Source organism: Anastrepha ludens, chromosome 5, assembly GCF_028408465.1.
Source record: "Anastrepha ludens isolate Willacy chromosome 5, idAnaLude1.1, whole genome shotgun sequence".
Taxonomy (NCBI): Eukaryota; Metazoa; Arthropoda; class Insecta; order Diptera; family Tephritidae; genus Anastrepha; species Anastrepha ludens.
The window spans coordinates 69810555-69823966 of NC_071501.1; the positions used below are offsets into that span (position 1 = coordinate 69810555).

General features: G+C 37.8%; 1 protein-coding gene across 1 annotated transcript in view; it reads left to right on the plus strand.

Moving 5' to 3' along the window:
- Positions 1–13412, plus strand: part of LOC128864751 (uncharacterized) — a 190425-nt gene that overhangs the window by 39337 nt on the left and 137676 nt on the right. The window contains exon 3 of the mRNA XM_054104507.1: positions 6846–7039. Within this exon, the coding sequence (XP_053960482.1) occupies positions 6846–7039 (194 nt within the window). The remainder of the gene's footprint in view (positions 1–6845; positions 7040–13412) is intronic.

Below are 13412 nucleotides of genomic sequence, written 5' to 3' on the forward strand. Positions count from 1 at the left end.
TGCTCCCACATGCTGAAGGATTACTGTCGAAAATATTTAAAATTTACCTACTCCATAGATTACCACCAAAAGCGAGTACATAACTTTTTCGCAAAGCTGTTCGTTAATATTTGCTATCTGCATAGTTTTGCTGATCTCTAACTATTACCGTACTAAATTACGGAAGTGTTGTTCATGAGCGGATTTTGATGGTCGTCTAGGGCGACTACAATGTTCGCTGCGCACCTTTCTCGATTTTCCTACCCCTTATGTAATTTAATTTTTCTTAATATTACGTCGGAATAGAAGAACTTCTGCAACTTACTTAATATTTCTTTATCAGAAGTATGGATCTGCAAAGAACATTTAATACACATTTTTTCTGTCCAAATTATAAATTTTAAAATCGTTAAGTTTACTTTCTATTCTTCAAAACGCATCTACGCATCTTTGAACGATTACCTAATATCAAATTCGCCACAGATATAAATGACAATGTGCCTTCTTCTCTTCGTATATATCTAAAAACTTCCAAACTTTTCCAAGCAGAATATATTGGAGGCAATTCAAAATATCTCAACTTTTCAAAATCAAATATGCACGGAAAATAAACCTACTCTGACATGATGGAAATAAATCTATCATAAAAAATAGTTATAACCTTCCCATGTACCAAATACTGCAAAAAGTAGCAGTACCCAGTACCAACCCCGAAAAAAAGCATTGAGTAAAAAACCACTTCCTTCAGGTACCGACGAATCACCATGTATTAGGGCGGGTCGATTTAAAAATCGCTCATTGCTCTGTGAAAATCCTATTCTAGGGATCAAAATAAGAAACTTTGCCGAAGGAACCATACCTCTAAAACGAATTCTGATGCTCCCCAATTTTGACCACGAAACATCATAAAGGAAAAAATGAGTACATTCACATTAATTCAGGCTTACAGAACTTTGCAGACTAGAGGTACAAAATAATTTAAATATAATATTTAAAGATAAAACTTAAAAGAAATTTGATTCCAGTTTAGGTAAAAATGGTGACTTAGGATGAGCGGAATCAATATTGAGGCTAATATTCTATTAATTTCATTAAGAGACCTTGGAATGAGAAGTTAATTTAAATAATTTCATTTTAAAATTTTGACATGCAACGGAAAGTAAGAATGCAAAACCCTTTGGGGAAAATTGTAACTTATCTGAGAGCCAAACTCAGGAAATATCATGAAGAGTTGGTCTTTGATGGGCTCAAAGATATTTTTAAAAAACAATTTGCATGTACACCTTGAAATGAGGGCTTATGATCAATGCGTTATATCCGTTATAACCCATGGCTGCGAAACATCTATACTGAGCGTGAAAAGAAGACTTTCAAATGCAGCTCTGAGACATAAAACAAAAGTTATAAAGGATGTAATGCAAAGAGTTACCAGAGCAAAATGGAGATGGGCTGGTCACATATCGCACTTTACGGTTAACTGAAGGACAAAGAGAACAATAGAAGGGCGATCACGAGAAGACAAGAGGAAAATTGGGTGACCGTCCACAAGATAGATCGATGACACTGAAAGAATAACGGCAAATTGGATAATAGCAGCACAAGATAGAGAACAGTGGACGCAAACGGCTGGATGATGATGATGATGATCTGATGGAGTGGATCTGTGTAAATGTATTATACGCCTTGAGGAAAGTAGAACAAATTCGCTGATACATGCATATCTTTTTATGCTTATCTTTTTTACCACAATCCATTGCTGGAGCCTAGTTACATTTTAGAAACTGTTTGATTTTTTCCTATAGTGATTTCAGAGCCCAGATTTTTTTTTTTCTGTTTTTGAACAATGTGACCCCTATTTAAGTGTCATTGTAACAGCAAACTTCGAATTTAAAGTGTGTGTGAGAGTTCTTGGATATCGGTTTGTGTTACCTAACTAAGAATAACTCACTTTCTCCTTTTAATGCGCTTGCTCTTGTTGCAAGGCCTTGTGAGCATTATTATGGGAGCCAGTCGATGAGAAGCGTACTTACTTTTAAAAATACCACTTATCAAAACAAATGGCGCCATTGTTCTTTACAATAATTCTACGTTGCTTATTCTTTCGCTTATTTGGCCTTCAACACTTGCAACTTTTCTCTTTGTATAGTTGCGTGACGCGCAGAACTTTCACAGGAAACTTGAAGAAAACTTCTATACTTTTGTTTTTGATTATTCAGCGTACTCTAACAATTTTCATGACACAATGCACGAACCATGCAATAATTTACATGACAAAGACGGAAAGTGCATAAATAAATATAAAACAAATATTAAACAGAAAAAGGAGAAAAAAGAAATATAAAAGAAAGCGAATAAAAAGAGTCTGAGAATTTCTTGCCGAGTTTGGCAAGTTGAATTGCGTGTCGACTCTGTTTGCCTCTGCCACCTTTTGACAATTATTTCGCTTCTTGCTTGGCTCCACCTTTAGTCCACAGTCGTCAGCCCCTGGCTGCACTGCTCTCGGTTGCATGCAACAAATAAATTTGTGTTAAATTCATGCGCTCATGAATGCACGCTTGCCTCTTTCATTTTTCACAACTTAACGGCAACAACTTTGTGCGACTTTGTATATAAAACACAGTGACACACAACAACCAACGGACAGACGGCCGAGCCCATTAGCGATTAAGTTTAGCCATTTTCCGAGCTGGTTACGCGGTGCAGCTAGCTAGGCAGCCAGCGAGTCAGTTAACTAAGCCAAACGTTTTATGTTGCTTGTTGCAAGTTGTTTGCGCCAGGTGTTTGCAACGCGCGCGTGCCACACCAAAGTTGCAAAGAAAATAAACTGCAACGCCAACAATGAATAAGATTGTACGTACAACTATGTGCATAAAAATTTTAAATGGAAATTGTTAAGAAGTGGAACAGTTGACACGGGAGTGCAGTAAGGAAATGCGAAATTGTGTTATGCCTATGTTGCATGCAACATTTTGCAACATCTGGCGCCATATGCTGATTACAAACGCACAGATTTTTAAAAGTAACCTGCGGCATGGATGACAGCAGAAACGCTGATATTCTGAGTAAGCACATAAAAGTCATATAAAAATGTACAAAAGTTCGTAGCGTGAAAGTGAAACTAGGTTATCCGAAGATAAGCACAGAAGTTGCTTCAAAAGGAAAAAAGCGGCTCTTAAGGTTTGCTATTTAAAAAGATTCTTTAACGGTACGAAACTCTTTGTCATTAATTAGTGAACTCGATGGTCTTAAAGAGACTTTGAGAGATTAGGAGTTTGCAGCCGGAAGCAGAAAAACATCATCCCAGCCGTCTATGTAAATAAAAGTAGAAAGATTTCACACAGCTTAAGTGTTTTGTGGCTCCCAACTATAACAGCAATGAGCTCATTAAATTGCGTAACAAAAATTACTTTTTTTTTTGGTATTTTTTTTTGTTATTCGGTAAACATTTCATGTGCAAGTGAAACTATCGATTTTATAAAAAAAATGCATTTACTTTTCGTTACTTTTAAATATAGATTTTTGTAAATAGTATTTTTTGCGTATACTTTATACCACAAATGGAAAGTTCAACTATTATTTTTATTTTATTTTTTTGCGTTGTTATAAGACAACAAGAAGAACGAAGTTGAAGTAGTAGGAGAATTCGTTTATTTAGGAACCAGCCATAACACCAATAATAATGTTGGCCTTGAAACTCAACCGAGAATCTTTCTTACCAACAAGTGCTACTTTGAACTAAGTAGGCAACTGTGTAGTAAAGTCCTTTCTCGACAAATAAAACTAACACTCCACAAGGCTCTCATCATGCCCATCCTGTTGTAAGCAGCATAAACCTGACGATGATGAGGCGCACCTATGAGTGTTTGAGAGAAATATTCTGCCGAAGACTTTTTGACCTTAGTCCTTGGCGAAGGTCTGAGAATAAGTTCGTAGCGTTTTTACCTAGATTATACTTTTATTTAAACTAAAAATAATAATTATATCAATAAGTTCATCAATTATATATACATTCGCCGTTGCTACTTACAATCTATTCCCACTTCTCGAGCAATATTTTGATGCCGTTCCACCAAGAATCGCCTGGTCTGCTGTCAAAGAAGTTGTTCAGGCCGTTTTTAAGGACCTCTTTGTTATCGAAGTTAATACCCTTCATATGGTTTGGCAGAGAGCGTAAAAGATGGTAATCGATCAGTGCAAGGTACGGAGAATACGGCGGATGCTGAGGGAGTTCCCATTCGAGCTATTGGAGTGCGGCTTTGACGACTTGTGCAACACGGAGCCTGGGGGCCTGGCGTTATCGTAAATTGGTTTGGTTTGACCATATCAATTAGGTCTTTTCAGTCGATTAGCCCCATTCACACGGTGTAGCTGGGTAATACAGAGCAGAGTAAAGCAGAAAAGCAATTTCAAAGCGATTTTCTTTTTTTTTCTTTTCTTTTTTTTTTTTTTTTCTTGAGCTCGTGAGACACTCAGGCTCCCAATGCGTTCAATTCTATTAAATGAAGATTATTGAGAGTCGTTTTATGATCGCAGTTAAAATTTTTTCCGCGAATTTACGATTGGTTTTTCAATCATTCTCCTTCAAAAGTGATTTGAGACGTTCTTCATGGAATTCAGAAGGCCTTCCGCTAAGGAACGTGTCATCGACGTCAAAGTCGCCATTTTTGAACTTTGTGAATCAATTCGGTGCTGTAGACTCGCCTAAGACATCTTCTCCATACACGTCGCAATTGTCCTGGGTTGCTTCGGCGGCTTTTTGACCTCGATGAAAAGCAAAGAAGAGCAGATGTCGAAAATGTTGATTTCTGCCTCCTGGGTATTCCATTTCCAAGTCTCAAAATAAATAAAAAATTAAATAACTCAAGAATTCAATTAATACAGTTTTGTAGAGAAGAAAGAGTTCTACCAAATGATAGAATGCCAAACAGCAAACAAATAGTTGTAAAATAAAAGAGCATATAAAACATTATGAACCTCTTTCCCAACCCAATATATAAAATCTAGAGTCTTACCTGCATCTAGCATCTTTTTTAGACACATTTTCCTGTCTCTCAATTGATTTGGTTGAGATTATGTAAGAAAGTGTTCCAAAGCCTAAGTTGGGCGAGTTGCTTGGTGCCGACAAAGCAGAGCCAGACTTCGGTAGATATCACTGACAGAGTTTCCCTGCTGGTATGCTTTCGCAGGTGCTATTCAGCTATAAAACTCTTCAGTAAGGTTGTTTTTTATATAGAGAAAATCCGCGACAGCGTCAGGGAAAAATTTATAAAAAACCAACGAGGCGTTTCAGTAACTTTAAGCTTTTACTTTACTATGTATACTGAAATTTAAAAAGCTATAAAATTGTAATGAGATGCACGAATTATTTAGCAATCTTTATTTAGAGTTTTACAAATAACGTTATTAATATTGTCACAGAAAAAAGAAGAGCCAGAATAATATATTAAGTAATAATAGATGACACGCATAGTGTTGCCAGAAATAACTTCAACAAATTGCATACCTGAAATCTTTCTAAAATTTCGTATTAAGCAGAAACAGTGGAATTGCAATGAAAAGTTTGAGGATTTTTTTAGTTTTTGTACTAATTCTGGAATTTGGATTACTTTTATAAAAAAGTAATCATCACTCAAAACAGCAAGGAAAATGGTTAAAATTGGTGAAAGCATTTTTCTTGCCACGTCTAACGACACTTTAAGAATCACTTCAAACTTTCAACTCTTGGGGGTATCACCTCCACTTATCGCTCAACTCTGTAAAATTATTTTATATTTTTCTTCAATTACAATCCGAGTGTTGGCACAAATTAACGACGAACACCAAAGGTACACACGCATACATACACATTCATACATACGCAAATAAACAGACAGCTCAAGTATATGTACTTCAGGAGCGCACATTCCTTGCGAGTAAGTGTTGCACGAGCGTCTATGTGTACTTGCTTGGATTAATTGAAAACCCATATGCGTGCAGATTTTTCCCATTTCAAAAACAAACTCAACCGGAAACGTTGAAAATACACCTTGAAATTGCAAACGGCATGCAGCATGTGGCAAACTGCAAAGCACTCGAATGAGATACTTGAATGTGCAACGAGCAACGCGTAGAATGTTGCTTGCAAAGGAATTCACTCACAAGTGAATGAAACATTAAAATGCTAAAAATAAATGAAACCAGAATGAAACGGAAAAATAAGCCCAAAAGGAAGCAGAACAATGACAGTACGAGTAGGACGAACAGTGAGAAAAAGGCGAAAGCAAAAATGCAGAATAAATAAACAGACGCATACGAGTGTGCATACGCTCAAGAATATGCGACCAAAGAAATAAAGAAATCAAGCCAGCTGGGGTAGGACGACGTTCTGGTTTATGCATTCCAATGGAGAGGAGAGTGCGCGTTTGCAATTCCTCGAGAAGCATTTCATAGCTACCGACGCGCTACCGCCAGCTTAGGTCGGCCCAGTGCTGTTGGCTGAAATGCAGTTGGCAATTTGCATTGCCATCATTTGCAATTCGCATTAAGTTTATAATTCCTACAAAGCAATGCGGAGATAAAGCGAGAAAAAGAAATAAAAAAACTAAAAAAAAAAAAAAAAAAAAAATGAGTGAATAAAAATCGAAAAATGCAGCCAGGAAGTAGCTGCGTGGCAGTGCTTTACGCTACCTTTATTACCTTTTGCCACACAGCTTCGCCATTTCACTTGTCACTCGGGCACTTTAGTGTTGCCACCTGCACATACATACATACTTATATTAACTCTTTGCACCTTTCTTTTCTTCATTATAACAAGAATGTAGTGACTTCTTGCATTTAATTCTTTTTTTATATTTAAAATTTTTTCCATTTCCATTGCCTCGTTGCAGGTTCACATCCGCCACGGATAGTCGAGCATCCGATAGATACGACGGTGCCGCGGCACGAACCGGCGACACTTAATTGCAAAGCGGAGGGCTCACCAACGCCCACAATACAATGGTTTAAGGATGGTGTGCCACTGAAAATACTGCCAGGATCCCACAGGATTACATTGCCGGCAGGTGGATTGTTTTTTCTCAAGGTAAGACAAACAGCCAACATTGGCAACAACAAACTTAAATAGTTGGTACTAAGTAAAGCAGCATTAAAATTTCTCGACGGTCTCTTTTCTTCTGTTTTTTTATGTTTTTTCCGTTTCTGTTGCATACTTTCGTGCGTCAGCCGCGCTTGGTATACATTTCTATTTAATTTAAATTTTGTGTTATTTGTATTTTATCCTTTATTTTCATTTTTCCATTTGTTATTTGCTTCTTTTCTGTCATTTCGCCGCTGAGCCGGATTTATGGGTCGCTGCAATGGTAATGGCACTGAGCTTTGTAAATGAGCCTGTGGCAGTGCAATTATATGAAGGCATAACAATACTCGTAGTACGCGCTTTTTTTAACACATATACATACATTTTTATAATAGATCAAGCGCCTGCAGGTACCGGAAAAGCTTAGCACATGAATTGGCGTCGCCTATGGAGGCATTGGTTTATTTATCTATTTTTTCCTTTTTTAACGCTTATTTTTATGTGGGAGCTCTTTAATTTCCAATTTAAATACCGACTTAATAATTGGAATGTATTTGGAGTAGTGTTTTTAATTAAAAAAATATTTGTAAAATTTTTTTATTTAGGTACTTTAAGCGAACAAATAAGTTTTAAAGGTTTGTTTTGTGGTTCCGAATACTTTAGTCAGACAAATTTTGTACATTATTTGTTTTATATTTATGTTTGTTGATATTACTAATATTTGAGTGGGTGTCCGCAGTATTTGAAAGGGTTGATGCATGACCACCATTCGGAAGGGGACAGGTTCGAATTTCCGGCCTTGAAATATCAAATGATAGGGAGAGTTCTTTCCAGTAGCGTTCGCCTCTCGGTAGTGAACACTATACTTATTAACTTAATAACTATTAATAATTTATTAGAAAATGTAAAAACGTCTATTTCCACCTGCTAAAACTTTATTTAATGTGTCATAATTAATTGGATCGATTGCCGAAACAAATATTTATCTGCAACTGTCATTTGAGCTCTTTTTCTACATTTCTCACTCGTCGCCAATGCAACTTTAGTAGCGTACAACTTTTTCTGTAAATAGCCACGTCGTCAATAGGCGTTGTAAAATCGGACGAGCGAGAATTCAAGTTAAAATCCAAGTTTTTGGAGATGAGGCCCAAGGTAATATTTCCACATGCACGTGCACTTACTTCCACCCAGTTCCATGTCCACTTTTCACCATTTGCACCCATGTACACCCACTTCCACCATTTTCCACATGCACAATCACTCATATCCACCCGCTGCCACCCACTTCTATGTCCACTTTTCACGATTTTCCACCAAGTTCACTCACTTCCACCATTTTCCACATGCACATGGTGTAAATTCTAAAACTGTTTTTTTTTTTTCAAAAAGTCGCTGCGAGAATCACCACTGACTGTACGGTCTTCTTCTTCCTTGAAAAGTATATCTCATTGCTCAAGCTGTTTCCATCCCAAAAACCTAGTTGATTTTATGCCAATTCAGTTCTATTTTATGGAATACGGCTTATCTGGAGGCAACAAACGTTGAATCAATTGCACTTCATAGTGAAATAAAGGCAGCTATTTCTTCACAATCACTCATAAAGTAGAGTCAGGGTGTTCAGTTGCGAGGAACCGTGCTGGGGATTTCAAGAACAGTCGAATGCGACGAAAGTGTGGTATGTGTCGATTCTCCTTTCATGGCTCTTTTTCAAGACTTGGTGTATTGTGAATATCTGGTCGATGGTGGACTTTCCAGATCGAAAGCCCCACTGGTATGGTCCAATCAGTTGGTTAATAGTGGGCTTCAGTTTATGACACAATACACTTTCTAGAAACTGATAAGCGGTATTTAAAAAACTAGTTCCGCGATAGTTGGCATATATTGCAAAATGCAAATGGATTGGCTATTAATCTGGTCCTGACGCATGCTTGGACTGGCCCATTTTAATTGAAAATCTTCTCCAGCTGTTATCATTTTTCACATTCAAATGATAACATTTTTCACTGCCAATTTCCATCCGTTTCAAAAATTGGTAACATCTTTGGTTGGTTAGTTAGAGTGGTGATTCTTCCAGAATCCATCTAGCGCTTCCGCACCATTTTGTTGCCACATCCTCGTTACCAACATGTTTAACAGTGTTTACAGCAAGACTATATCCAGTCTGGCAGCTTAGGTATCTTATTAGGTGGTTGACGTCTAAGCCAGACTCTCGAACAGCGGTTTGCCCTGGGTTAACATTCTGTCCTTGCATAGGGCAGGGAAGGTAACATCTTTCATTTCTACTAAAAAAAAAAGGGGGTTGTCTGTAAATTCGGTTTACTGACGATAGTTTAACGTGACAATGTCATAAGAAAATATTGATGGAATGGTTGCAATTTTCAAAACAAAATTTTATTTATTTGATAGATATTTTGTATGGATATAGAGGAGGAGGTAAAAGGAATTGCAATGGAATAGGTCAAGTTATAATACATTTACACAAACGTGAAAAATGACGAAACATTTATCAAATTCTTGAAAGATATCTTCAATTTCGTTGTGCATCAGACGTTAATAAGTCAACAACACTAAGAGGCAACATCATCGATTTGCCTTTTTCAAGACACTTTACACTCGAAACACTCCCTTTCATTTCCTACTACAGAGAAATGGTTCATTACCATGCACACAGGAAGAAGGCATATGCAAATACAAGTATGTGAATTTATATACAAATGCGCATATACTTACATATACATACATATATACGCTCACTTAAGTAGGAGAGAGCAAAATGTCGAACGTTACCGTTCGTTTGCTTTGTTTGCTTTGTCGTTCGTTCCGCGCTTTCGCTTGCAGTTCATTCAAGGTAACGACAATGAGCAAGGTAACGACAAATGAGCAAGGTAACGACACATTTTTTCGTGCGTGCAGCCGGCTAAATCGAATTATAAGACGTTATCACGTCAAAAACTGAAGGTGTCAATTCGGTCTAAACATAAATTCGATTCACTTAGCACTGACCTTCATTTTGAGCCTTCAAGCAGTAACGCTTAGTCTAGAAATATGTCTTGACAACAGGCCTTTCATTATTGACTTGTTGTAGTTGATCAAAATCTGATTCGCTATTTTCAGATACATATCAGGCATTCAAGTGATGTGCAATTGTATTTGTTACTAACTCATCCGAGTAACCAGCGCAGTATCAATAAGTATTAAGAAAACCAGACTTCCTAGCTAACTTTTTTTAGAGTTTTCAAGTTCTTTGAGGGTATTGCCTGCTGGAAAAGACATAATAATAATTATTTTATTTTTTATTATTTAATAATTTGGTGGGTGTGGTGTGTTTCTTTTTCTTTTGCATTTTCTCAGAAATGGAGGGGCTCGCAATTTTGTGCCGCCTCTGCACGGCAGGTGGTTTTCTATGAGCAGCTTTTTCATGGCAGAAATATACTCGCGGCTAGCCATTGCCAGCAATCTGGAGTGCAATGCGTGGGAACAGTTCGGCACCTCTCCACAGAGAAGGAATTTATAAAACACATTTCTTTTGAGCGTTGTGTGCATTTAGTTTTTCGATGAATATCAGCTGCTAATTCAGTATTTAGTACAGAATTCGAAAACTCGTTTTGTTGCTTGTTTATTATGTACAGGGCCCGCCATCTATCGTTACGGATTTGAACTAGGTATTATTTGAAGAATGGTAACACTTAGCTGTCATCTGATTTGAAAGAAAATTAGTTTTATTCTTCCGCTGAACGAAAATGGTTGTGTATACGCTCAAAGAGCCGACCACCCAATGGTTTTCGCTTCGCTTCATGGGCTTGGGATCGACTTGAAGAAAATGAAGACTTTTACCGAAAAATCATCTTTTCCATCTCGGCGGGTATGTTAACAAACAAAATTGCCGCATTTGGGGCTCAGAAAACCCGCACGCACTCGAAGAAAAGCCGATGCATTCACAACGAGTCACTGTTTGGTGCGGATTTTGGTCGAGAGGGATCATTGGTCCATTTTTCTTCGAAAATGAGCGAGGAGTGGCCGTAGCCGTCAATGGAGAGCGTTACCGGGCCATGTTGAACGAATTTTTGTTCCGAGAAATTGAAGAGGAGGATATTGGTGGCATTTGGTTCCAATAAGATGGCGCTACTTCTTCTTCAATCTTTTGCGCACTGTCTTCGAAGATCGCATTATCAGCCGAAATTCTGACATCGTTTGGCCGCCTCGGAGCTGCGAGTTGACGCCGTTGGATATTATCTTTGGGGTGCCGTCAAAGACCAGTGTTATGCCAACAAACCAGCAACAATTGATGCACTGAAGACCAACATACGCGATGTCATAGCTGAAATACAGCCGCATACAATCGAAAATGTGTTGAAAAATTGGACCGATCGTATGGGATGGTGCATGGCTTGCCGAGGCAGCCATATGAATGAAGTTGTGTTCCATCATTAACCTGAAGAATTGTACTTCAAAATAAAAAAAAAACAGTTTGGAAAAATTTTGAGTAGTTTCTTTTTTATAGCATTTTTAATTCCGTAAAGTTATATGGCGGACCCTTTATTTGTTAAATTTTTCCAATGCAAGTGTGGTATAACACATATTTAACTGTTACTTCTCATGCCCATCACTTTATTAAGTTCCTGCCATCATTTGGTAGCCCCACGGACACAACCTTCAGCTTTACCATAGCCATCGTTTGTTTGCTAAACTAAGTATTTTTTTCAAGACCTAGTATTATTTACTTTTTAATTACAGCCTCAAGCATTTCTTTTCATTTATGTTTTGGTAATTACTTCCTGACTCGCTTTCGGTATTAAAATCTTCATTTTTCAATCAGAGACAGACGCGTTGCACTTTTCCTTTGTTTACCAGGCGGTGTTGCCTCTTTTATTTAGTTTAATTCGCTTTGCTTTTGTATAATTTTTATTCCTATTTAAATACCCATTCTACTGCGCTCACACTACTTTTGTTTTTTTTTCTGACTGCTTTTGCAATTTTTTTTTGTTTTTCCGTATTTGCATTTAAATTCTCATTTTTCAACTGTTGAGCGTTTGAGCGCACTAATTACTTTTTTATTTATTTTTTGTGGAATTTTTTGCTTTTCCGCTTCTTTCTTAAACAAATTTCATTGCGTGTCACTATGTGTTGTTGTTTTGCCTTGCAGCGTTCTGCAGTCGCCGGAATTTGACTTTAAATTGTAAAGAACACTGGGGGAAAAAAAAAAAAAAACTTAAAAGCAGAAATGCTCAACTTCATTAACGCAAGGTAAATAGCGTTGGCAAATCCAGAGGCAATGTTTAATTCAACTTTACGAACCTGCCGCAACCTTCCTTCATTCATTCGTTCATTCATTTTCCGGCTGGCTTTGGGACACTGGCATTGCTGTTGTTGTTTTTGCTAAAGCTGTTGTTGCTCTTGCTACTTTTTGCTTTTAGTTAGACTATTTCAACTGTCATTTTCCTATCTGTGTGTTTGTGTGTCTTTCTGCACCACTACCACCACTTTTGGTTTATGATTGTGTGCCTGTTACAAGTTTGGTATTTTTTGCAGTCGGGTAACGGTGCAACGTAGCACTGTCAGCTGCTGCTAGCTACGCTTACTCTGAAATCTTCTCCCCATTAATGTACCTCTTCGACAGCGCTACTCATACCCACGACTCTCTTATAGTCATTTATTTTTCACTACTTCTCCTACTTTTCACCCGCTTTCACCCTTTCAGCCGTCGCACTTATTTGGTTATCTGTCTGCTTCGCGTCTGTCGATTTCGCACACTCAATGCCTGATAACTTGGCTAACTGGCTGTCTGGCCGACTATAAGCTGAGTGCAAGTGCACTCTGTGTGTTCACCTCCACGTCTCTCTCCCTATGTCTGCGTGTTTGTTTAGGCGCGTATGTGTATGTGTGTGTGCATGCAGCTGTTAGTGCACTTCATACATATGCAATGTTTATTTACCTTTTTGAGTGTATTTGCTTAATGCAGACGAAAACTCTATCACACGCACACACATTCGCTCATATGTTTGTGTGTATGTGTACTTAGTTCCAGCTCAAGCTGCAATCAGCAGCCTACAAAGCAACACTTTAATGATTTCAACTCTTCTCCAATCCTTGTCATCCCTATTCTGCCCTTGCTTAGCACTTTGTTTTCTTATGCCTTTGCTCTCGCTCCCTTTGCACTTTCTAAATCGCACCTTTTACTTTGCCTGCTGATACAACCAACTACTTTTTATTCGCTCCCCTTGGCTCTTCAACATATTCACACCTTTCGACCGAGCTTCTAATTTCAAAAGTACTTTATGTAAATAAATTCATTCCATAGCGAAGGTGGAAAATTTGTTGTTGCTTCATGGCTGTTTACAGTGTCTGGCTATCTGCTACACTTCTTTGTAACTTAGCTCAC